The sequence below is a fragment of the Asterias amurensis genome, chromosome 8 (genome assembly GCF_032118995.1).
Source record: "Asterias amurensis chromosome 8, ASM3211899v1".
Classification (NCBI taxonomy): domain Eukaryota; kingdom Metazoa; phylum Echinodermata; class Asteroidea; order Forcipulatida; family Asteriidae; genus Asterias; species Asterias amurensis.
The window spans coordinates 16,511,319-16,539,201 of record NC_092655.1 but is presented as its reverse complement, the minus strand read 5'-3'; the positions used below and the strand labels follow the sequence as shown (position 1 = coordinate 16,539,201).

The following is a 27,883-nucleotide window of genomic DNA, read 5'->3' as shown; positions in this document are numbered from 1 at the left end:
ACATATATATTATTTAACCTTTTTAAAATAACGTGGGAAGGGAGAAGGGGGATTTCACAACCGAAAATAAACATAAATGTAAAGATGGTTGCGGTAGGCCTACTCGTAATTGGACAAAGAAGGACGAGCCTGTATCTTTCAAGAATATTGAAATTCAACTCCCGATTGGAGTCTTTCCAGTCATCACAGTCCATATCTGATGAGGCTAACTGCAAAAATGGCTACCACTTATCACTTACTGGTTTGTAGTTAGTAGGCCTATTGAGGGTGCTACCAAACAATAACGGACAAGGTTGCAACTCTGCCAATGAAGTGTAGGCATACATTCAGAAAATACTCAGAAGTATTTTCAAATCAAACCAAATATTTTTTTTTAGGCGTTACATTTTATTTAGTTGGGCCCATATACAAAATAAATTCGAATGAGGCATTGTGTCGATCTGTCTTGCTGTGCAAGAGGGCATATAAATATGCAATACATACAAGTGCAGAGTCATTGTCCAAGTGTTCAGTAGCACCGGGAACTTGGTACACAATTTAAGTGTCCCACAGCAGCGGGACACCGGACAAGATTCGAATGGTAACAAAAATGACCATCGGCCTTTTCACACTTCTCGGCAATTTTGTTTTAGTGAAACAAACCATGGGAGGGTTGATCCTTTACAGCCCCCCCTCCCCGCCCCTTCCCCAACCCGGGAATTCAGCTTTAAACTGAGCATGCATGCTTCCAAAGCCAATTTAAAACAAAACAAAAAATGTGGCATTATGTCACAAGAAACAGAATAATCCAATCGGGTGTGGTTAGTCTATAATAATAATGGACAAGTTTTGACCAGTTCACGATTGATGCGATGACCTCCAAACTTATTGATGAACAGACAAAGTTGTTGGTGTAAATTTGTAAAAAAAAAAAAAGTTTGAAAGTTCAAGACAATGTCTTTGCAGTTTTGTTTCAACAATCATCTTGGTCAAGGTAGTCTGGACCAGCTGAAACAGTGTAAGAGCCTTGTTCACTTCCTAGAGATAGTGGTATTGACAATGAGGAAATGTCTATAGAGAGCATTACCATTACAGTTGTGCATTTTTGAGAACAGCGTTAATATCAAATAAATATGAATGGCACCGTTTCGAAATGAGCATGATTGGAGCATTGCGTATAATATTTATTATAATCAATCTTCTACAATCAACTATAGCGAGTAAGTTTAAAACATGCAAGCAGGCATAAAACAAAACACTTAAGTAACAAGTGAACATGGGGTTCATGTTTTCTTATACTGTATACAAACAGCCAACTCATCAAGTAACTGAAGTAAATGAGGGGGGTTGTTAGTTAAGCGATCTGAAGCATTGGCTTTGGAACAGTTATCCGAAGTGCTTCGTATAAACTTGTTTATCAAAAGAGTGTTTCGAAGTCAAACTGATAGTTAAAATAGGCGCACCATAGCTCACAAGAAACCGAGTTGGTCTAACACAACAAGCTCTCGGATCAGACTTGACCCGGATTCAAGGTTCTGGGAAACCTGACCCATTTCTGGACCATGGCTGTCCCGGAAACTGGGTAACACTGGGATTTTGACTTGGGTTGAGTGCATCCGTTTAACCTATACTCCTTGGTCAAGACCAATATTACTGGGTCCTACTGATTGCAAAGGTCAGGCCCTACAGGATCCAGAACCCGAGTCAATTCTAATACCTCTTATTTTTTAATATTTTTTTTACAAAAACCGGGATTTGGGTTCCATGCTATAAGACCTCACTAACCATAGACTACCAGGGGTCAATTTCACAAAGAGTTAGGACAGTCCTAACTTAGGACTAATCCTAGGAGATATACAAATTACATGGATAGTCCTAAGTTAGGACGAGTAACTGGTCCTAACTCGAGATAAGACTAGTCCTAACTCTTTGTGAAATCCACCCCAGTGATTGCAAGTATTAACTATAATTCACAAATGTAAAAAGTATACTTTTAACGATTTCAAGTGATAGTTTTTAGGGGTTGCAGCCTAATTTTGATCTCTTCCTTTGCAAGCCCAAAACTTAAGTATTAACGTTTAAAGCTATAGGCATATAATTCTAAACAATTAACAAAGTAAAATTGCTGTTTTTAAAAAGTAATTTACCACAAAACTTGCATTGTGATGATAAAGAACGTTGTGTTCCACCCATGTTTGATTACAATTCATCAGTCAATAATAAGCTTACCGAGAAACAATGGACCGATCCGGCCTGTCAATCAAACTGTGCGCGTTCACCCATTTGACCAATCACAGCAATGATTGTGGTCGGACAAACTCGGTCATGCCTGCGCGTATGTTTGGCACGCGCGGCAGAATCGTGCAGAATGTCATTGGGAGTGCTCGTACACGTGTCTAGTCACGTGCGCTGTGGGCGGAGCTTAGTGGAAAGCCGGAAGGGTGCTGTATGTAGCCTATGCCTATACCATTGATTGTGGTTTTATGCATGTACTCTAAGAAGTTAAGAATCTGGATCTGTTCATAGGCTATCTATACCATATTAGGCTCTTAAGAGCCTTTACAATCAATTTCAATTTAGTTAGCATTAGTGACATGCACACCCTATAGTCCTTGCCATTGAAGGAACATTATTGCCTACAAACTTTGCTTCTTATTTAATCACTCTGCCGTATAGAGAACTTTTGTTTTGTCTATTACTTCAAATCTCTATATGGTGTCCTCTTTTATCTGTTTGTCGTTGATATTGTCATTATTGTTTTGATATCTGTCAAAAATAATTGAACCTCGCCCTGTAACTGTCGGCTATGTGTTTTCAAGAAGAGATTTATCAAAAGTGCATTGGGTTCAACGGTAAACAAACATGAACTGCTATACAATGTTCAATGTGCTGTCTGGGTATAAATTGTATGCAAATCTTGTGTAAATATAACATGATAAAGGCGTTAAGCAACTGAACCGAATGTAGTTCAATGTGTTTCAAGTTCAAGCTTTGGTCATTATATCACAACCGAGCACTAAATATTTAACCATCGATCTGTTTTTTTTTAAGATACAGAAAATATTCCGCCATTAACACACGAATTAGATAATATTGGTGTCTCTAACTAACTATGTGCATAATGCATCCTTGAATGTAACTGCGTATACTTTTACATTATGAAAACAATCATCCTGCAAAGACATGCACAATATAGTATAAAATTTAAAAGATAAACAAATTTACATAATTCGGCTTCAGCTCAAAACAGACCTTCAATGTTATGATTTCATCGCAAGTATAGTCATATTCAATGAACAATCCCATCATTGTCACTGCAATCCATATTTTCAAAGCTGCAGTAATATTGTATTTTATTTTCAGTCAAAGTGCACCATACACCGTAAGGTGAGAACTCTCATACCTATTTTCTAAGAATCCACTACAAGTTTTCCACAAGTTTTTCACAGCATGCAAAAGAAACTATATAACAACATCCAAAATCAATCTGCAAAGACATGCACAATATAGTATAAAATTTAAAAGATAAACAAATTTACATAATTCGGCTTTCAGCTCCAAACAAACCCTCAATGTTATGATTTCATCGCAAGTAGTCATATTCAATGACCAATCCCATCATTGTCATAACATTAACAATCCATATTTCCAAAGCTGCAGTAATATTGTATTTTATTTACAGTCAAAGTGCACCATACAAGGTGACAAGTCTAATATTTTTTTTTTTTTTTTCAGAGTCAACTACAAGTTTTCCACAATTTTTCCACAGCATGCAAAAGAAACTACCAACATCCAAGAACAGCCAAGTTTCAATAGGGCAAGCATATCTTTTTGCATTTGCTAATGAAATGTGTTTTAGAGTATATTGGCCTATATTCTGATTTCAGTTTTCCCGATTTGAAAAACAACAGCAGTTGTTTACCAGCAAACAATAGATTTCAAATTACCACTATGTTTATAATTGCACACAAAACCAAAAATATATACATATATAAAACGATTGTTTCCATTTCACCATGAAACTAAAAGCAAAAAGTTTTGCAAAGAGTTTTGCAAAAAAGATCAGAATGTTCACCAAAATAACATCAAAAAGTATCTTAATAGCTCTCTACTTGATCCTATGTATAATGTGTATAGACCAACAATAATTGTTTGCGACACTGGCTCATCAGAGAGTCCAACTAAACTATGTACATACAAGTTACATCAACAATTTCTTTGTGCATTTAAGTTTTCTTCTGCAATCTGAAATGTGTATTAAATCTCTTCTAATGAGCTACACTTAATCAATCACTTAAGTTCAGTGTGCGACTGAACAAAACTGAACGATATGCCCCGGTGATATTATTATGTGCAACAATCGGAACAAAAATGACACTTGATTAAAGTGTCAGACATTCTTGCAACTCCAACTTTCAAGACTGTACACTTCATTTAAGAATAGGAATACATATCCAGTTATCTAAACCTTTTTTTAATAATTTTTTCAAAGTCGCACAATTACTTTCCTACACCTCCCCCCTCTCCACCCCCAAAAGAGCCAACAACACATATTCTGTTTATAAAGAATTCCATCACAAACTTTATATAAATGTACAAACAGATTTTTAAGTTCAAATTAGAAACTTGTGTTCATTTGAATCAATGTGGTACTCTTTGAATGAGGTGCTGGCCCTACAAGGAGCAGCAGGGCTCAGTACTCACTGAACCACTGGTCATCATCTTGTTATTAAAGCAATGACTTTTATCACATCCGAGAATGAGTCCTCTAATCCTATTGTTTAAAAAAAGTACATACTCTTTAAGATTTACAAACACATACTTAAGATCTCAAGTCAATTCCTCCTTCTTAGAGTTAAGATATTATTACAAGAGAAAGACATTACTCGGTCTACTTATGGTCCAGTAACATGTTGAGCTACAAGACATGTGAAAGGAGATTGTTTACAGTTCAATAAAGTTTTTGGGTTAATGCAATTCTTCTCAGTGTCACATTCTGAAATGAGATTATACTAGAGCCCAATATTCCCCAGCCATAAAAATTTCTAATGAGCGCAGACATGCTTTGTTTAATAGTAGAAATGGGTAACAGAACACAATGTAATAAGCAGCATCACTGGTCCACTGATGTTGTTTTGCTCAGCAAATGAACTTGTTGAGCAAGATTTGTCAAACATTCCTATCCTGTTTGGTTGTGTGTTACAACTCCACTATGAGCCATGCACTCTCCACACCAACCAGCTCAAAGGATTATTAAAATCCCATAGAAATGCATAAAAAGCTTCAATTTATTGAGGATTTGTGTAATGTAAGATTAACAGAACCCCCATAAATCATCCATTATAAACAGCTTTGATTTCTTAAAGGGTTTAAGTAAGAACGATTTAGGATTAGCCATACTAATGTGTCTTTGAAAGGCTCAACTTCACAGAATATCACTTTTTTGTCACACAGCATTCTAGAGAATGACGAAACTTGAAACTAGCAAAAACTTTGCACCTGCAGCAAAAGGGCAATCGGTGACTGCTCTATGTTTTGAAACCCCGGTGTTCCAACAACCCTATGTTTTGATAACCCATCGTGATCTGCATGCTAGGGTCTCAGTTTAGGGTTGGCTAGGATTAGGATCAGAAACATACATTAGAGGTCACTCGGAACATCGACCTGTCAGAACTCGAAGTGTAACCTTAACATCATGCGGTTTACTTTTAGTACAGTACATATGCCTACAGTAATTCGGAAAAGAAAATGTTAAAGGAACACATTGCCTTGGATCGGACGAGTTGGTCTTTGAAAAGCTGTTGCAAAAGAGGGACAAAAGGAGGTCCACGGATGCAGGCGTATACACACTTGCGTGTGTGGAGGCAGTCCTAGACTGCACATGATCAGCAAGATGTGTCTACGATATGCCCAATGCAGCCAGGTCTTCCTTCACTCTCTGCAGGTAACCAGGATCAGGATATCCATAGTTAGATCTGAGGACAGAAATGTATCGAGTTCATACAAAAAGCAACAACTGAATTTGCAATATTAGACTAGATGGCAACACTATAGAGTTATTTAGGGAAAAAGTACATTCTTGTCTAAAGGTATTGCCTACTTCTTTTTCTAACTTAACTTAAAAAAACAAACCCTCAAATACAGAAAGCAAAGCTTTATCTATAAGATGAACAGCGACTGTCCAATGTTCCAATAAACCTTTGTGATCTACATGCTGGGAGCAATGGTTAGGAAAACTCATAGAGGTTTTGGAATATGTGTAGCACAGTTCCCCTACAGTTCATTCTAACATTCACAAACAAATATAATACAAGTGAAATCATTTTTAGGACAACAACCCACAACATGAATACTGCAAGCTTTCATGTATTCTGTCCTCAAAATTATAAAAAATTGCTAATTTCATTCAATTAACCATCAATTTGTTCCAAATCTTAATTGAGTAACAAACTACAAGGGAAACTGACCTCGGAGTATATTTTAAATAATTTTAGGTTGAACAAAGAAAATTTGACTAGCAGGCTATTAAAGACACTGGACACTATTGGTAATTGTCAAAGACCAGTCTTCTCACTTGGTGTATCTAAACATATGCAAACCTGTGAAAATTTGAGCTCAAATAGTCGTCGAAGTTGCGAGATATGAATGAAGTAAACGAACACCCTTGTCGCACGAAGTTGTGTGCTTTTATATGATTAATTTTAAGACCTCAAATTCTAAACTTGAGGTCTCGAAATCAAATTCGTTGAAAAATACTTCTTTCTCGAAAACTACGTCACTTAAGAGGGAGCCGTTTCTCACAATGTTTTATACTATCAACCTCTCCCCATAATACTCTTTACCAAGAAAGGTTTTATGCTAATAATTGTTTTGAGTAATTACCAACAGTGTCCACTGCCTTGAACTATTGATCTCCGGATTATTCATGAGTGCTGATCAGACAGAAACATCCCACGTCATCTTTATTTTCTTTTAATTATGAAAAGAAACTTGTGCAACTCCTTAAGTAAGAGTTTACAAGTTGTAGCCACTGCCAGACACACTGGGCCAAACCCCTGTTTTTAACGACAAGTGTAACTGTTTTTTCTAATGTACATAACACAACCATGGGAACTTCGTTTTTTTCCCATCTGAAGGACGAAGCAATATTGGTCAAGTGTCTTGCTTCATGTCATACGTGTTACAACCAGGACTCAAACCCACACTCTGCTGTACAGAAACACTGTAGCTCGAGTCCGGTTCTCATAACTGCATGACCCCCCTCCATCACAAATCTGTTGGTGGTGAGAATTACGTCTCCTTAGTATCCTACCCTTGCTAGCAAGGTTATGATTAAACTTATAAAATCTTGTGTTAAGTTTTTACACTTACGGTCCTCCAGTATGACTGGTTTTATGGTGAATGTCGTTCCATGTAACAACGTCATCAGATCCGCTGGTGATGGATCGTCCAACGGTGAACACAAGACGTGCATCAAATGCTTTCTGCAGAAGAGAAAGAACCTTCCTTCCTTCACGGCTGTCTGGCAGGTATGCAATACGCGTAACACCAGTAAAATGCTTGCCTGGATGAGGATGACACTCCTGCATAAACCAAACAAAATATGTTGAAGTGTGTGACTATGTTATTTATTATTATTATTATTATTGGTTTATTAAAACACATTCAAACATCGCACCTACAAGCTGAATAGAGTTTAAAATACAGAGATCCATAAAAAATAGAAATGTTAAAAATTACAACAAACCATTAAGAAATACAATTTGTTTTTATACATTAAATAGAACAGCGAAGCTGCCATGGCGAGCTGCTGATCACCAGATAGAACCAATGACTGACAGAAAAAGCAATCATTTGATTAACTAATGGTCAAAGGGGTGGGGATGTTGACAAGTATGAGGTTATGACATTTAAGGTTTTCATTGATTTAGCTCATTCAACTGGAACCAGTGATCTTTGAGTTTTATCTTTTCATATTATATGCATCTAAGCAGCAATAATTATTTGATTAAAACTTTGCACTCTTCAGTGATGCACTCGTTGAGTGTTATCCTTTCATATGCAACGTTACGTAAAAAGTAATATTTGATTTAGGTTTCAAGTGAGTACTTCATGGAAATAAGGAGTTACGCCTATTCAATGTGTTCATTGTTTTAGCTCATTCAACTGAAACCAGCGATTAATTCTTTACGTTTTATCTCTTCATATTAATCTACATGTAAGAAGCAACATTTGACTTAAGTTTCAAGTCAGTACATCATTGCAATCAGGAGTTATGACCATTTAGGGTTGTCATTGTTTCAGCTCATTCAACTGGAACCAGTGATGCACAAGGGGAGGTTTAACTTTTTTAATGAATCTATATGTAAAAAGCAATAGTTTGAAGTCAGTTCATCATTGAAATAAGGAGTTATGCCTATTCAATGTGTTCATTGTTTTAGCTCATTCAACTGAAACCAGTGATTAATTCTTTAAGTTTATCTCTTCATATTAAAGTCACCTGGAAATAGTAGAGTCTTTAAACAGTAGAGTATATGTTTCTGAACAATAAAATAATTTTTTGAGTAATTGTTTTTAACGATATATATGTTTAAAAAAATTAATAAAGTTGTGTGGGGGATGACTCCGCCTACCCCTTTTGTGAAGTCAATCGAGGAAGACTTTGCCTCGATCTAACATCGAACACACGTACTTGCAAGTACATTCAAGTCCTAGTCGTGAGTTTAACGTTTCAAAAAAGTTTTTTTCTTGCATTTTCCCGGCAATGTCGACCAGGTGGATGCAGCAAGACAACTAAAGATCGGGTCAGTTTGCAAAGTGGTCCGGTCCGACGCCTTTTCCAGCGCTGTGCAGCAAACACTTTGAGCCGTCGTACTTAGAGATTCCGGAATACACTACACATTTTGACATGAAGAGAAAAGTTCTCTTCTAAAACATGACGTCATCTTTACAATTTTTCCAGCTAGTGTGGAAGTCGAAGAAGGTACCTGAAAGACGTATCGAACCTAAAGGAGCATTTGCCTAAAAATCAGGGATTGTTTCAACTTTGAGGGCATGTTTTTAGCTTGCGCCAAGCGTCACTATCTTTTTCTGGCACTGCATGCGATTCATCGCGCCTCGATTGACGTATCGAACAGCGCCCTCTCGGGTCGGGATTATTTTCAAATTTGTAAATAACATGGAAACTAATTTTTCAAAACCTTAGTTAATTGTTTATTCATATTTTACTCATCAAAACACATATTTTAGTGACAAAAGCTTTATTTTGACAAAATACCACTTCCAGGTGACTTTAATCTACATGTAAGAAGCAACATTTGACTTAAGCTTCAAGTCAGAACATCATTGCAATCAGGAGTTATGACCATCTAAGGTTGTCATTGTTTCAGCTCATTCAACTGGAACCAGTGATGCACAAGGGGAGGTTTAACTTTTCTCATGAATCTATATGTTAAAAGCAATAGTTTGAAGTCAGTTCATCATTGAAATAAGGAGTTAAGTCTTTTTAATGTTTCATTGTTTTAGATCATTCAACTGAAACCAGTGATAAGGTCTTTGAGTTATATCTTTTCATAGGAATCTACTATTTAGAAGCAATGTTTGACTTAAGTTTGACTAAAGTGATTAATTATTTGAGTTTTATCTTTTCATATGAAAATACAAGTAAGAAGCAATGTTTGACTTTTGACTAAGTTTCAAGTCAGTACATCATTGCAATAAGGAGTTATGACCATAATGTTTTTCCTTGTTTTAGCTCATTCAACTGAAACCTGTGATTAATTCTTGAATTTTATCTTTTCATATGAATCTATATGTAAGAAGCAATGTTTGACTTAAGTTTCAAGTCAGTACATCATTGCAATAAGGAGTAATGACCATTTAATGTTTTTTATTGTTTTAGCTCATTCAACTGAAACCTGTGATTAATTCTTTGAGTTATCTCTTTTCATATGAACCACTTGTAAGAATTGCAATGTTAGACTTAAGTTTCAAGTCAGTAGATCATTGCAATCAGGAGTTATGATCATTTCTGTTCTTCATTGTTTCAGCTCATTCAACTGGAACCAGTGACAGAGAGTTTGATTTTTGTTTTAACAAATTATCTTAAACTTTAATTTGAGTTTGTTTCTTTTAAATCCAGATGTCAATGTTCGAGCCTGAAAAAAAAAAAACGTTAACATTTTTTCTTCCAAAAACTTCAACATTATTTGAAAAAAAAAAAAAAAAAACCTGAAAAATACTGAAATGACTGGCAATTGTATATAACAATCTCACTTTGGCTTGTATATATACCAAATTCAACTCATCTTAAAGACTTAAACTAAAATCAAAAACTTTAACATTTTCAAAAACTTTAACGCGGACGGCCGGACAGACGGTCGGCCGGACGGACAGACGGACGCCTGACGGAAGTTGGTATTACAGCTGCTCTGCTCTGCAGCTCGCCAAAAAGGCAACTGGCTAGTGCCAGTGACAAATTAGATAAAACAAATAATTGCACGGCAAGTCACATTCAAGGAACAAAGTGAAGGGATGGGGACAAAAGGCAACCCAACCGAGTGAAAACAAATCAAGAGCTATTGTTGAGTGCTTGGACAAGGGATGGAATGCAACTATTTTTGTAACGACTAGTCCTACACTTTGAAGGGATGAAGGGAACAAAATCACAAAGCACTAAGATTCGTCTTAACTCAGGATGGGTGGTTTGCCATAGTGATTTGTATTGTGACCCTGCCGTCAACTTACCCTCCCCCTGAACAAACGCTACATCTGCAGTATTATATATTACGAAGTGCTTTCTAGTAGTCTATACTATAATAATGCTTAAATCGCACGGGCACCACCATTGTTGTTTTGGGCGCCGCCATGTTGTTTTCACGTCAAGCGGTGCCCGCACCCTGCTAAAATGATGCGTCCTGGGGTAAATTTCGGGGTACCCGTGCGTTGGGGGCATGTGTTGTTTGTGACGTCACAGTCAAAGCGCGAGCGTGTAGTAACTTTGGGAGTGAGGGCAGGCGTCCTTTGTGATGTCACAGTCACAGCGCGAGTGCCAGTAACTTCGCGCGTACAGTAAACAACAATGCATGGGATCGAGGCACGACGACAGGACGAAAGCTGGTGGGGGTTATTAGAGCACGTTGTGGGACAGGGAGATGGAAGGGGCATGCGGTGTGGTACGTCTGTTGGAAGGGGGCGGGGAACGGCAAAAAATGAAGGGAACATAGTAAAAGGGCTGGGAAAAAAATACAGAATGGGGAAAAAGAAAAAGGGACTATTGATGACATTGGACAGGGAAAAAATAAACTGAACAGAGAATACACGAAACGGAGAATCACCTGACTGGCGGGACCCGCGCGGAACGGGGAAAGTTGTTGGCTGACAAAAAGTGCAAAGAACACTAATTCACGGGTGGGATGACGGGGAGGAGGCACGGGTTAGATTTGGGACGGGGACAGGAGGAAGGGGCACAAAGTGGTACGTCTGTGGAACGGGGAACGGGGGAATGGCAAAAATAAAATGACTGGGAAAATGAACAGGGCTGGGGTAGGGATTAAAATGAAAAGGGACTATCATGATGCGACAGGAAAATATTAAACTGAATTGGGGGGGGGGGGGGGGGGGGGAAATCAAGCCCACGAAACGGGAAAGAACCACAAATGGGACCCGCACGAAACTGGAAAATATGAGTTATGGGCAAACAGTGGCAAGCAAAGAACAATGCCAATGCACAGGATCGCGGGGACGGGAGGCACGGAGGTGTGGGTTAGATATGGGACAGGATAGGGAAGGGGCACACGATGGGGAGTTGGGGAAAAAATGAACGGGGCTGGTGAGGGGGAAAAAAGGAAAACGACAGGAAAATAATAAACTGAATGGGAACAAAATAAACGAAATGGGATATAAACGGGACTGGGAAAGAACCACTATCAGGACCCGATGGAAACTGAACAATATGGATGGGATCGACAAATTATGCCGAAACAGAAAAAAGACGGACAAGTGTACGATTTCACAAAGCACTAAAGATTCGCCTGAACTAAGGATGGGTGGTTTGACACAGTGATTTGTATTGTGACCCTGCCCAGCCACTTTTTTAACCCTCCCCTGTACACAATGCTACACTTGCAGAATTTTATACGTAGAGCTTTCTAGCGGGGTTGCCCCGCGAAACGCAGAATCCGGCTAGTTTCTTTAAGAACTGATAAATTAGAACTGAAAAAACAAACCATTGGGTTTGAGGCATTGCATGGTGAGGCATCATAATTTATTTGGTTTGCAATAACACCATGTGTGTGTCTACTTGGCAGGTAGATTTTATTTTAAAGTACTGTCTTGCTTTATTTGTCACAAATATATATTGAACAAATACATTAAGGGGGTGGGTAATTTAGAGAGAGTTGAGTTCAATCTTACCGACTGTATCCCACTTAGTATATTGTAGAAGATGGTGATAGTACCATTATGTGGATAGCCTGGAAGGTGATATTGACTGGTGGTTGTAGTCATAGTCCCATCAGGTTGGATTCCTTTTGGTTGGGCACTCACTGCTCGGCACAGTGGGCACAAATGACTTTGTTTCAAGGATTCATCAATGCACAACCTACAGAAGCGATGGCTGCACTTCAGAGCCTTTTCATCTATTATATCCGATAAACAGATTGGGCATTCTTTGGATGCTGCATTGGTAGCATCTTTTCTCTCAGATGTTGGCCCAGCTCCAAAATCAGTTTTCGTATCTGATTGTCCTTTTTCAGTAGTGCTTTTGGTTCCTTGGTCTTGGTCTGCACTGGGTTGTGTGTTGGACACATTTCGTCCTGTTGGCATTTTCCCTGAATAGTCTGTGGGGCGATCTTTAAAGTCAACGGTAGACTTTCCAACAAGACTCATTTCTGCAGATCTACTATTGTGGACAGAGGCAGTGCTGGAATGTTGATCACCAGATATGGTACTTCTTGTTTCCTTGAAAGCTGATTCAAGAGAGTGTTTCAGTGCCTTGTTTGCAGCACTATCGATGTTCACCAAGTAGACCTCATTTAAGACTCTTCTTGGTTCATTACGACTAAAGGTAATCAAAGCATGAACCAGAGCATCAGCACAAGCCTCTTTTGGAGCACCAGCTGAGCCAGAGCCTAATAAAGGCATTGCCAAAGATTTCACATAGTTTGTATGTGCAGCTACTAAACATTTTACAAAGGTTTGGTCCATGACCTTCATCTGCTGTTGCTTATTTATTTTGGGAATAATCATGGGTCCAATGTGAATAATTAAACCGCAGTTTAAGCCGTAGCCAGGTGAAACACACCATTCTGAATCTTGCAAACACAGACCATGACGTTTTTTCATAAACTGATCACACCACCCCTTCAACTGTGGCCCAGCAGCAGTCCCAATTGCCTTCGATGCCCCTCCACAGTTGTTCAAGGTTCCATCTGTGGGATTGACGATGGCATGAACTTCAGGTTGTTTGGTTATGTCACCCTTACAAATATAAATAGCCATCCCCTCATTGGTTACAAAAGTGTCATCTGGAGTTTGTGAAGAATGCAAAGCTGAACTACCACTTAATGAATCTGTCTTATTTTGACCATACGAAGTCATAGACTGATTAGTGGCAGCAGACCCCTCGGTAGCCTGTTCGGGCACATTTTCCTTGCTTTCAGGGCCAGGGGTAAGTTTTGCAGTACGCAGCTTCTTTTTGGATGGTATACAAGCTTCCTTCCGGAAATGTTGAGCCACGTCTCCTGCATCAGAACTGCTGAGAATAACATACTGGACAGGGTTGCTGTCAATCTTTGTGATCAGTGTTTTACTCTTGAAGACTTTTGAAGTCTTTGAAGCTGCACTCTCCAATTCAGCTGTACTAATGGACGGAGGACATTCAACTATTTTCCTGGATAATTTGCCATATGTTGTCTGATGGAGTGTAGTGAATTCATCTATTGCTTTCTGTATCTCTTCTGCTGAAGTTTTGCCTCTTGCTGCAAACGAAGCTGTCATCATGAGACCATCATTTTTCTCGTTAATTCTAACGTTATACTTTTTCAAAATCTGGTCGACAGCATCCATTTCAAACTTCCTGATGAAGTTGTAAGAAAGCATGTCAAGGACAATACTGTTTTTCTCTTCAGTGGAGAAACCAGTCTGGTCATCATATCTACTGGTTTGATCTTGTGGGCGTCTCGGTTGAACATCTGTGGTACTTTCGTTTCCCAGAAACCTCTTGTCACCAGATGCATGGGCGCCGGAGTTATCTCTTTCGGTCGTTTGCTGGCTTGGGAAGTCTTCGGGATCATCATCTCCTGACTCCGTTTCTTTGTATCTGTTTCTTTCCTTACCATGGCCAAACTCTTCTTCATACCTTATCCTTTCTTGCTCTGTTTCTGTGTGTCTGTATCTTTCATTACCTAGGCCAAACTCTTCCTCATGATTTATACTTTCTTGCTCGAAAAGTGTAGGATCAGAATATCCCGATGCTAATGTAGAAAAATGAGCCGCTTCACTTTGTCTGGCAATACCTTTATATACTTCTTCCTCTACATATCTTAACTCACTGGGAGATGAGAAAGACAACTTATGGCTATTATGTCTGTCAAAACAAGAGGTCCTAGAAGACCCTCGACTGCGCATCAAAATGTGAACAATGTTAGGCAGAAGCTTGACATAAACTGGGTCAATCTCAACTTCTACTGATCTGAAGATCTGAAAGAGAGAGAGAGAAAAAACATATTTATGAGGAGTATACCAGTGATATATATCATGAGTAGGGTAGATGGCCTTAAATATACCGCATACAGTATAGGGGATGGTATTTAGGCCAACAGGTTGATGTGTTTTTGTCCCAACTTTTTACATCTTTATTTTCTAAAACTTGCTTTTTACTAGGCCTGGGCGACTAGTGTGTTTTAGACTTACAACTTATAGTAGCTTTACAAAAAGTTGCAACTTTGACACCAGTCGGGACTAATTTTTAATTCCCAAGATGACTGCGAAATATTGTTTGCAGCAGGCGCAATATAGTAAAATTTACTCTGAACGGAATGAAGGATCTGTGTCACTTACAAATAAATTAGGTTGTCGTGAATAGCTGTGAGGAACTCACAATTGGTTCACCAAGCAGGTAGTCACGACTTTATGGTAGTATTCAAGGCGGCTCGATCAATGGAGTGGTTGAAAATGGTAGTCCTGCCTAGTCTAAGCAATCAATAGTCACGACTTTGACACATAATAGTCGTACTAGTCGCCCAGGCTTTGTTATTACAACTCCCTATACGAAAGACAAAATTCTTGGAGGGCCATGTCAGGGAAATCCCTGAGTTTCTCCCACCCAACTACACTCCTTAAAGCCACTGTACACATTTGGTAATTGTCAAAGACCAGTGTTCTCACTTGGTGTATCCCATCATAACCATAAAATCACAAGCCTGTGAAAAAACACCCTTGTTGGACGAATTTGTGTGCTTTCAGATAGGAATAAAAGAAGCTAGAAGTCTTTTATTATTTTGGTGAGAAATTGCCTCTTTCTCAAAAACTAAGTTACTTCAGAATGAGTCTTTTCCCACAATGTTTTATATTATCAACAGCTCTCCAATGCTCGTTACCCGAGTTTTTAAGCTAATATTTGTTTTGAGTAATTACCAAATGTGTACCTTCCCTTTAACTCTTTCATGACAACAAGAACTTTTTCACATTTGCTGCACTTGAATTAAATGTTGATGGGGTGGCACACATTTTATTTGAAAAACTTTGCATTCCCAGGAAGTAGAAAATGAGCTGAAGCTGATCCCCTGGCTGCAGCTTCCCAGGTTGTGATTCCTTGCTCTACATGCCAGATAACTGTTACATGGCTTCTAACTTGCACCCGGAACAAAGATATTGACTAACAATAGGGAGACATATAATGGCCGGGATAGCTCAGTTGGTAGAACGCTGATACGTTAATCCAGTAAATATTTCTTCGCTCAAACCCTAATTATTTGGCAAGTCAGTTTCCCTCGTGGTTTATTACTTGATAGATAATAATTATGGTACATAATAACAGTTACCCCGGTGCTCAATCTAAGGGAAAGTCAGCCAAGATGAAATGAATTATACTCACAGGTGGCAAACTTTGCACTCTTAAACTGACTTCATGAAACACATGTTGATGAAGCAATGCAGACTCTCGTTCTGTAGAAGGTTTGTAAAATTAATAAAAAATATAATTAGTTGATCGTCACTCGTTTCCTTTCTACTGATTAGAAATATTGTTTTCCTCACTTACTATCTTATCTTTATCCGAGGTTCATGACTGAGCAAGCTGTCACCATTTCTTTAAGGTATTCCCATGGTACCCTTTAATAGTTCCGATGAGTATTTGATTTATATTAATGTACTCCGCAATTTATCGCCATTTGACATGTCTCATCAGTTTTCCTTTGGCGCTTCTCATTCTAAGATTTGGATATTCTCTTTATTTGTCTATTTGCCCCTTGCACGCACGTCACATGCAGCGACTGTCGTACGCTCACCATTTTGGTTGGCAGTTATGTAAAACGCTGTGTCGTCAAAAAATGCGCGCTTCACTGACTTCACTGAATAACGCACAGAGACATTGCCCACCAATACACCTCTCTTAATATTTATGCATGAGGTACGTCACTTTTAAAGACATTGGACACCTTAGGTAATTGTCAAAGACCAGTCTTCCAACTTGGTGTATATCAACATATGCAAACAAGAAGTTGTGTGCTTTTAACTGATGCTTGAATTCGAGACCTCAGCTGAGGTCTCAAATTAAATTCAAACATTTTAGTGAGAAATTACTTTCTTAATATGTTACTCCAGAGGGAGCCATTTCTCACAATGTTTTACACTATCAACAACTCTCCATTCCTCGTTACCAAGTAAGTTTTTATACTCACAACTATTCTAAAATATTACCAATACTGTACAGTGAACTCTCTAGTCTCTATTATAACACCCCTTACAAATATTCTGCCTTTTCATTGGTTTAGAGCGCGTCACATGATATGTCTTAGTTTACTAGATGGCGGCCGTTTTGCCGCATGATAGTCTGCCGACTATCACATGACGTGCAGTACCCAGACGTCTTTCTACCCACCTCAAACTCAATCAGTTGTGCATCTGTGTATCTGAAACGCGCGTACGAACGTTATGTGTACGAAGCTGATAAACAGCCTGTTGGGGTGTTATAAAATAAACATTGATTGCTTTAACTCGTGCTATGGTTAAAACTACGGCTCCCTCGGTGATCCCCGGACAGTCCCATTTTCCATCGGCTGCACCTCAGGAAAATAGGACGCTCTCGGGAGTCGTACTTTTAACCATAGCACTCGAAGCAGTCAATATTTGTATACTTAATCACTTACGTTTTGCATCTTCAAACACTACAATTGCAGCATCACGGTTGGAGTCCAGTGGATAGAGCACCTTTGTTACATCACCGCCTTTGTTCACCTTCTTTTGAAAATGGATGGTTATCTTATCAGCAGTTTGCATTTGTGAGTGTACCCTGCCGATGCCTTCCACCAGAAGAGCTCTTCCTGTGAAGTCTGACGTATCTACGAAATTCGTTGCCATTTTTACCGGTCAGGTCACTATGTAAAGAAAACAGAATTAAAAGATTTTTCAATATAGTTTCTAAACTGCTAATTTTATATGTGGCGTGTCATGGCCGAGTGGTTAAGAGCACCGGATTCAAGCTCTGGTATTTGATCAGCAGAGTATGGGTTCGAATCCCGGTCATAACACTTGCTACGTAAAATTGGGGAGGTGTGCCTTCTGCTCAACCGGCCAGGCTTCGGACTGATGGTACCCAAGCCTACATCCCTATGGACTGTAAAAGTGGTAACCCTGTTTCAGCCCTAGGAGTAGGTGTCAACCGCCTCTGGAAAAAAATAGTTGTAGCCCACACCTTGTAGTGGCCTTCAAGCCTTGTGTGTCGGGCGACTTAAATAAAAAAAATAAAAAAATAAAAAAATAAAAAACTGGGTTGATGCCCTTTGTACATGAGACCCTTGATAATTGAGGATGGTCGTGGTCCCCGTTGCTATCACAAAGAGTTGAACAAAGGAGGGTCCCCGATTGCAGGTGTTTACACACTTGTGTGTGTTGGGGTGGGGTGGTGAGGGGGGGGGATGAAGCTAAAAGGTAGTGGATGCATGGTCACCAAACAAAACTTCATAAGAAAAGCTTTTATTTGGACCAAATCATAAAGACTCTATCTAACCAGGGAAAAAAGTTCTCTCCCGTTTCAGAAACAACCTGTTGTTAAAAATCCCACTCATACTTTCGCGTCTCTTTTTCCACAACTTCTGATACCCCGTACGTTCTCTGGTTCAGATATTGAAATCTTGGGCAAAAAAACAAATGAACTATAAGCCAAACAAGTGGGTTTTTTTTGCCACAGCTTAACACTGAAATATATTTGTGCTTTTAATAAATACCTTGGACAGTTTTCTGATTGTTCAAAACCTGATCACGTGGGGTTTTAACGAGTGATAAAGGACCGACTCTGGAAACTAGCGAATAAATGGCCCCTCAACCAGAAATATACATTTGTCAACTAGTGTTTGCGCTTTGAGCTGCTTTATCGCATGTTTCTTCGTCTTAGTTTCATTGGCACAGTACACTACATGGACGCTGAGCTCTCGCATGTTTTTACCCACAAAGAACGGCTATCGTTCAACCATTTGCCTCCTTTGACCCAAGTGGCAGCGCTTAACAGACCATTCTAGTATAAAGTCACTGGTCTCAAAGTATCAGTAATGCGATTACTGCACAAAAGAGATGGGTGCCATCTAAAGCTAAAATATGGCCCCTGAACATGTCTTGAAGTATCGTCGAGAGATAAGTCACCCAAAAACCAACAGTTTATCATGCACTGCTGGTTACCGTGGACCAGCATAGCGTGCAGAATACCAGTGATTACAAACAGAAGTAACCATTGTTCATGTTGTTATAGTCTAGACCAGATTTAAAAAACCCAACTTCGAGCGGCATTTTTGAGTACAAATTGGTAACATACCTGATTTAACTAATTTGGGGGTGCTGATTCCGAAAATTACGAATACTAAGGCTAGTTTTTAGTCCTTGTCCCTGAAAAATCAAATTTAAAACAATACAGAAAACCTAGCAGACGACGGACTTCTCATGTGAAAAATAGTCAGGTTCTGCTGTAGTTCCATATAGATGTTGTCAGGATACCATACAGGACAGGTACCAGGGATCAATAGGTGCTCTCAATGTAATTTTGAAACGATTGGAGTTGGTGTTTTTTTCTAATAAAGAGATATTTATTATTTGAACATAATTTCTCTGTTGTTAAAAGCATTTTCTCTTATAATGTAGGCGTACACTATACTTAAACCAGAGGCCTACCAGGTGAAGTCATACTCAAAAATGATACAGTAAACTGTATTGTACGTAAATTTTTTTAGTGATCCCTGTTTTTGAACAGGTTAATTTTAATGTTCACACTCATGGCTTGAAATTACCAGTCAAAAAATAGATTTTTAAAGAATTTTGAGGCAACTAATTTTTCCTTTACAATTCTCACCTGTTTTAAAAAGTATGCTTCACAGTTTACAAACTAATCTAACTTTTGTAGGCTATTAAACAATTTAACAAAATAAATTCCAGTTTGTTTGTTTGCAGTATAACGCATAGTTAGTCGTGTTTATACAAACATGGACATAGAAGACGATAATTCTTGTTTCTCACAAGAAGACGTTTTAACGTCTTCTTGTGAGAAACAAGAACTATTAGATTCAGAATCAAAGGACAACAAACCCTTCATTGATAAAACAATCCACTCTTCTCTTTTCAGCTGGATGTGAAGAACATATATCTCTTTATCTATTATTACCGCTCAATCCACAAGTATGGACTCCTATTTTATTTTTGTATGTCAGCTAGGACTGATCCCAGCGATGAATCATTCATAAAAGGTGTGCGTCATAGTTTGGAGTACAAACTGTAGGAAATTGTTATGCTAAACAAAAAGGTTTAAGTCAAAAGACTGTTATAATTTTGGCTAAGTACACCAGACTCTTACTTTGCTTTTCCGGCAATATTTTATTAGGAAAAACAACACGAGTTTAAACTTTTAAAAACAACTTCAAGAAAAGTCTTAAACCCCCAAATATGAAAATAGAAGGTTGAAAAATGAACCTTAATCGTATTATGTCTAATACCCAGTGAACTTCTTGGTAATGTGATAGTATAGGATTTTTGATTTAGATGACTCTGTATGTACGTATAGTATAGGGTTTCAGTTGTCAACAAAAACAATCGACTTCCCAGTCAATGTGGATGCTGCAAAGGATGACATACACTGATACGTAGATGTCTCCTGTGATACTGTACCAATGACAAGAGTGGCTGTTTCAATATCAATGGCCAACTCTTAATGAAATATAAATACCACATCACCAATATTAGACCACATAAACTTAAGTGTCCTTCAAACCCTGAACTATTTGTAACAAAGGTGAAATTTGAAGGAGCATAAAATATGTGTGGTGTTTTTGGCACACGCTATAGCCTATGTGTATATTATGTGTTTCAGTGTTGTTTCAGTACTGCAACGATACGTCTCCGGTATACTTCTATCATAACATAAGCAAACTAATTTTTGGAAAAACACTGCTTTGATCCTGGAGTCGATTCCATTTAAGCATATTTTTAATGTCATGTAAATGAATCTCCCCATAGGAAATTCACATTTACATTGTATGGAATTGTTTTATATATCTGCTTATCAGTCTTCCTGTTAATGATAGTCCAACTGCATATGATGGTTTGTGTTGTTTCTCAAGTCATTATTCAATTGAATTGCAATGTGTTGTGTACTATTAATTCTGTATTTTCTTTCATTGAAATATCCCGGGACATGGATGGTAGCCCAATTACTACATAACATTTGTTTTTATAACACCCCTTGCAAGTATTGTGCCTGCTCATTGGCTTAGAGCGCGTCACATGACATGTCTTAGTTTTGCTAGACGACGGCCGTGTGATAGAGCGTCGGTTTGCCATGCGCTAGTCCGAAGACTAGCACATGGCGCCGTGCGCTAGTCCGACAGACTAGCACACGGCGTGCAGTACCCAGACGTCCGTTGCGTGTACGAGGATGATAAATTAATAGTCTGTAACCATTTTGGATTGTCCGACACTACATGCAACACAGTAGGTAAAAGTGTTTGCAATCTGTGTTCGCGTCGTCCGTGGATTGTAGCATTCAGGTCTGTAACTTAATAATAATAATACAGGTTTTAGAAATGTTTGGGGTGTTATAAAACAAATATTGACTGCTTTTACTCGTGCAATGGTTAAAAACTATGACTCCCTCGGTGATCCCCGGAGCGTTCTATTTTCCCTCGGCTTCGCCTCGGGAAAATAGAACGCTCCGTGGATCACCTCGGGAGTCATAGTTTTAACCATAGCACTCGAAGCAGTCAATATTTGTATACTATATACATTGGTTTTTTATGGGATATATTAAGTGACATCAAACTGAAACACTTTAAAGTGATGCTTTATTTTCACACCCTAAGTATTTTGAACTATTCTGACAAAAATGCTCCTTTAATCAATGCTTACACTTAAATTACTTATTTTTTTGGATCATCCCGACCAATCCCATCGGGATTCCGATCAGTATCTCGTCGAGATACATCGGGATACTGACCGGGATCCCGACGTATCCCGTCAGGATATTTTGTCGGGATCCCGACCCATCCCATCAGGATCCCGACGGGATAGGTCGGGATCCCGACCAATCCCATCGAGATCCCGATCAGTATCCCGTCGGGATACGTCGGGATACTGACCGGGATCCCGTCATATCCCGTCGGGATATTTTGTCGGAATCCCGACCTATCCCATCGGGATCCCGATGGGATAGGTCGGGATCCCGACAAAATATCCCGGTGGGATAGGTTGGGATCCCGGTCAGCATCCCACCGGGATTCCCGACCTATCCCACCGGGATATTGGTCCGGATCCCGACCACAATTTTTAAGGGGCAGCTATCCCTAAACAAGGTCAAGGAATGTTAGATGATTTTGTTTAGTAACATAGATTTACACAGATATGTTTTGCATAATTTATATTTTCAATTGTTTTTGGTTATTTTTGTCGATAAGACATCTTTAATCTCAAAATTCAGCTTGGTATCCCCGATTTTCGGATTCAGCACCCCAAAATTAGGTTAGTTAGATGGGTTACCAACGTTTACTGAAAAATGCCGCTCACTCCCTTAACTAGAGCCCTTTTTTTAAAATCTGGACTAGACTATTACCTAAAGGTGAGGATTCTTATGCATTTTGAAGGTTTTTTTGCAGAGTGGATTTTTTTTCTAGACCAGCACAACACCATAGTAGGATAAAACCACATAGAGCAATGTTGCAAGATTGGATATTAGTAAACAAAAACTGTCGGCATGTAAACGTGAAGGGCAAATATTTTGAATAGGTTTTTGTTCGTGTGACTCTGATGAGGTACGTTGCTCAAGACGATAGCGGAACAAACCTAATAATTCTAAAAGGAGTGGTTTACCAGTAGCCCCATAAAAAGTGCCACTTTGCATGGGACACCAGGGAGGGGGAGGGGGTGCTGTTCCGCCCCACAATTCCAAATGCCCCCCCCCCTTCACCAACAACAAAAACTCGCAATAGTTACTTAGCAATAAGGCCTTATTACGCACTGTGAATAAATGTTTGGTGTGTTGGGAAAGTTTTAAAGGTGGTGTGTTTAGTACAAAGGAAACTGAAGTCATTGCTGGCTATAGGGGATGACCATGATAATGAATGTCAGACAACTCGTCCGTCGGACAAATCATCCTTTCGGACAACTCAACAGTTTAGACAACTCGACCGTTCGGACAACTCAACGATTCCGACAACTTGACTTTTAGACAACTCGACGGGTGAGCAGCTGACCTCCGTTACTGACATGTTAACACAAAATTCCGGTATAAATTCTGCAATTCTATATTATTCTATCATTATTATTTATCATTATTATTTATCAATTATTATTTATCACAAGAAAGTGTGGTGTCCCCGAGTCCCAGTGAAGCCATATGTAGAAGAAACATCCCAGCAGGCACACGACGTCTTTCTGACGTCATATTATGGTTGATTTTGAGTCGCGACGTCAGATTACCAAAGAGTGACTCAAAATACGTCAGATTGGCGACAAGTATCAAACGTAAATTAATAATGTCTTATGGACGTCGTAATATGGTTGAATGATGGTCATGACTATGATAACTAAAACGTAACCGAAAACGAACGATACATTTTAGGTAGATTTACAACTAAATAGTAACGCCATTGACCAGACGTTGCTTAGACGTAATTTTATTGTCAAAGTTTAACCATCGTTTTATTACAACAGTCTGATCATAATAAAACATCGCATTAATGTTTGTATTTTAACCAGATAGTAACGTCATTGAGCAGACGTTGCATAGACGTCTTTTGTATGTCCCTTTGTAACCATAATTGTATTACCATAAGCCGACCATAAACAAGCGTCATATTATTGTTTGTATTATAACCAGTTAGTAGCGTCATTATATTTTGGTCAACCTGTGTCGTCAGTATGGCGTCATAATATTTACATCAGTATTTCGTCATATTATGGTCAGCTTGTGACGGCAATTTACCGTCACGGCATCATTTGCATATTATGCAAATTTTTAGGTCAGGCTTAGATGTGGTTACATTCAACAAGTTAATCGGTAATTGGGTACTACAAACACATGTTTTGTTTTGTTTATGTTAAATATCAGTAGATTTTGAGATAAACTAAATGTGTGACCTAAACTTGACAGCTTAATTCCAAATATTAATTAAAACTACAAAGTTTTAATTACAATCTAACACCCATGTATATACACCTGCTGTACCATTGAACAGTATCTATACATGTAGGTGCGGTGACTAGAGGTCGACGAAGGGAGATCAAGCGGATTGACCCATTGAATGTGTGCATTGTATTAATTGATAATGTTAATAATTAAAAATAAAACAACTAATAAATAATTAACATAAAATGTTGATGTAATGTCAAGTTTTGGGTATTCTAATTACGTCTAAACGATGTCATTAATTGACAATATGCCGATGTCGGTTTGTGGTCGAAAAAATGACGTCTAAACGACGTCATTAATTGACATGCCGACGTCGGTTTGAGGTTATCAAAAGTACGTTGTATCATGGTCAATAACAAACTTTCACATAGAACCTTGAGCCGACCGTCATCCGACGTTGGGATTTGACATCATGTTTTGGGAAATTTGCCAAAGCGACGTATAAATGACGTTCATTTATTGACCGTCTGTCGACGTCGGTTTATGGTCGGAAAAAATACGTTGTATCATGGTCGATAACAGACGTCCTACAAACTTTCACATAGAACCATGAGCCGACCGTCATCCGACGTTGGGATTTGACGTCGATTTAACGTTATTATGACCAACTTGTGCCTGCTGGGATCTGTAGTGACTACAAGTGTTCCGTGAGACTCTGTAGCCAGCAGTTGTCTTCATTTTATTAAAAATATTTGTTCTAAAATTTTATAACTTACCATGATAATTTGCAAAAACTTTTAAAAAAATAAAGAGTATAATTCTTTGCTTTTAAATCTGATTTTCAGTTTTGTGTCTTTTTATGTTTCTAACAATTATTATAAAGCATTAGTAAACAGTGATAACTGAATTGTTTAAATTGTTATATTAGTAACAAATGATATAAGAGTTAAAATTCCACACCCATAGTATTAGAAAATGATAACACGGCTTCCCCAGAATGCTCAGCAGAATGTTCAGAAACATGAATTGATCATTGTGAATTTGAAATTGTATACCTTTCCAATAAAAAGTATTAAACAAATTAAAACATTAATACATTATAGGCCTATACAGCTGTAAAATTATTAGAAGCTTTACTTTGATTTACTTTACTTTTTAACTACCAACACTAGGCCCTAACAGCTCGATCATGGTAAAAAATAATGAAATGAAATATAATCAATTATCCGTTCCCACGGATATTAAACCGACCCCCGGGGACGCCCATGCATGTACCAAGTCAGTACAAGGTCCCCCCACCCCCTCTCCAAAAGGTCGAGTTGTCTGAACTGCCGAGTTGTCCGAACGGACGAGTTGTCCGACAGACAAGTTCTCTGGTCTCCATGATATGGTTGCGATAACATAACCCTCCTCCCGGCGGCGAAGCCAGAGGGTTGCAACCTAGTATTATTGCAAAACGGGAATTCTGTCTAACACTTACAATTTTGACACCTACGTAGTCACCAGATTCAAAGGACACAAGCTTGATCCTCAATGATTAATGCATCCTTTCATAACACTCAAAACACCATTGAGGAAATTTTAAACTTACCAGAGCCCTGAGCGAAATGGTCACAAATTTCGCAAGTTGCTATTTTAAGTGGGCGGAGCTTCGACTTCGTGTGGCCAATGATCATAGTGCGACCCGGCCAAATACACCGATCCAGTAAGCCTCCCCGCTTACATGGGAAATGTCAAACAACTCATTCGTCAGACTCGAGGGTTACGTTATCACTTCCCCCCCCCCCCCCAAAGAGGGTTCCCCCCCCCAAAAAAGGAAAAAAAACGGGGGAGAAAGAGGGAAGGAAAGAAGAAAGGAAAAAATAATAATGGGGGAGGGGAGGAAGGGGAAAGGAAAAAAAAGCTGAGGGAGAAAAGTTGCAATTTGCATTTTTTCCCCCTGCCAAAATAACTCTTTTATCTGGGATATTCGATAACGCGAAGTGCGAGGTGCAAGGTGAAAGATTTTGAACACATCTAATGCAATGATCATATGACAACTCCCTTGTAATTGTGTAAACTTGCAACAATAACACATTAAGCATTTGAAGCCAGGAGGATAAAATATATCTAACGTCGTTCTTGGTCGCTCCGGCATTCAATGGTTTTCTAGTACTACACTTAAATTTGAGAAACTTCGGATAGTAATGTTTTTTTACCAGCGATGTTTTTACTGAATATGCATAGAAACCATATACCAACCGACCCGATCGAATGTTGATCTCCCAGTCCAGGCGTTGCTTCTTTACCACATTTATAATTTTAGTCAGCTATGTTCAGGGATTAAAAGGTCTGCAATCCTACCCTTAACAAATTACACATCACATTTATGCCCTGGTTAAAGTTATAATTTCATTTTTGAACAGTAATCTGATAAAAAATTATAATGCGACACCACTTTCGCAAAACAAAGGTTTATCTGTAGGTTCTGGGTTTGCCGCCTCCTTATCCATGGAATTTGTCGCCCAGTGATGAAAAGTAGGTAGCACCGCTAGCCCTATATAGGACTCTTTCTCTGTACACAGGAACAGAGTCCTAAGTATTGAGGCCCGTTTCTGGGGCGGAAAAATTTCACAGCTTCATAACTTAAATCTTACCTGCAACAAGCCATTAATTTCAACAGATTCACATTCCATGACGGCATACATTTTTCTGCGGTGGGTTTTGGTCCTCATATTTTCCTCACAAATCCGTCATTTTTGTGAAATAATGCAGCTTCCAACGTTAAAAAATTCCCGTTTCGATCGTTTTCTCACAGTGTTGTCTGTTGTCGTGCGTACGCGTATACATTCGCGTGCAAGACGCATGATGCAAGCTTAGACGCATGAATTCTTGGTCACCGTATCTTGACTGCACACAGCGTTAACAACATAATTCAAAAATGTGCGCGTCGCGCGTCTTGCGTACAAACGGCAGACTGTGAGAGTACGGACAAAAATGGGTATTCCTTAACGTTGGGAGCTGCATTATTTCATGAAAATGACGGATTTGTGAAGAATATATGACGATCAAAACCCACCGCAGAAAAACACATGCTGCCATGGAATGTGAACCTGTTGAAATTGGTGCTTTCTTGCAGGTAAGATTTGAGTTATGAAGCTGTGAAAATTTTCCGCCCCAGAAATTTACCCTGATGTCCAGGACGTCACTGTAGTACAAAACGAAAGTGTAAGGCCGCCAGGGCTAGTAGCACCGCCTGTTCTCTTTTCAACCACGTCAGAATAAATGGGTTGTCGGAATAAATGGGTGTCGGAACATAGGGGTCTCGGAACATGGGGTGTCGGATTATAGGTTGAGTTGCCGGAACATAGGGGTGTCGGAACAAAGGGGTGTCGGAACATAGGGGTGTCGGAACATAGGGGTGTCGGAAAATAGGGATGTCGGAATATAGAGCAGTCACCGTTGGTACTGTCACTATACTACACGTAGATAATGATCATCTTTCAATAACCAAAATAGGGGACTTAAAAAGAACATGGACCATGAATAGAACGAAGGTGATGGCCCCCTAGCAGCATGCCCCACTGACAACCTGTCCCCCCCCCCCATCCTGACAGTACAGGCTGTACTGTAAGTAATTATTGTACAGTAACCTAGATCCGAGTTCCAAAAAAAGTTCTGGCTATGCCACTCTGTTTACCCATACCCACTATTAGTATTGTATTAAATAATTCAGATTTAGAAGGCATGATACAAATTATAAGCTACTGTTTTGGTTTTTCTGCTGCTTACCTTCGTGTGTGGATAACAACTATAGACGGCAGCACGAAGTTTAGACTCGGTGGATGCTACCATTACCAGCAACCATTCGCATTCCAATAAAAAGGAACAATTCGCTCCTCCTAAAATCTGCCTCAAAATTCTGCAGAGTGCAGGTGCTCCAGTCGTGCCAATTTCTAAAAAGGGAGTGGCGTGATCAGGTAGTGTGACGTCGTCAGTATTGTGCACAAGTTGGATTTTCCAGGTTTCTATTTTTGAACTTGGAAACCCAGTTTTTTAGTACATTACAAAGGACAGTCCGCCATTATTGCAACACTGGGAATT

The 27,883-nt window shown here is 39.0% G+C and overlaps 1 protein-coding gene across 1 annotated transcript; it reads right to left on the bottom strand.

The window, feature by feature from the left end:
* Window positions 1-838: 838 nt before the first annotated feature.
* LOC139940471 (uncharacterized) lies at window positions 839-27,865 on the bottom strand. The gene is made up of 6 exons (XM_071936744.1): window positions 27,572-27,865; window positions 17,349-17,576; window positions 16,076-16,146; window positions 12,394-14,679; window positions 7,351-7,562; window positions 839-5,954 (listed from the first exon to the last, which is right to left on the bottom strand). Exons 2-6 carry the CDS (start codon window positions 17,557-17,559, stop codon window positions 5,879-5,881), a joined length of 2,856 nt encoding a protein of 951 aa, XP_071792845.1. The 5' UTR covers window positions 17,560-17,576; window positions 27,572-27,865; the 3' UTR covers window positions 839-5,878.
* Between the last annotated feature and the right edge of the window lie 18 nt (window positions 27,866-27,883).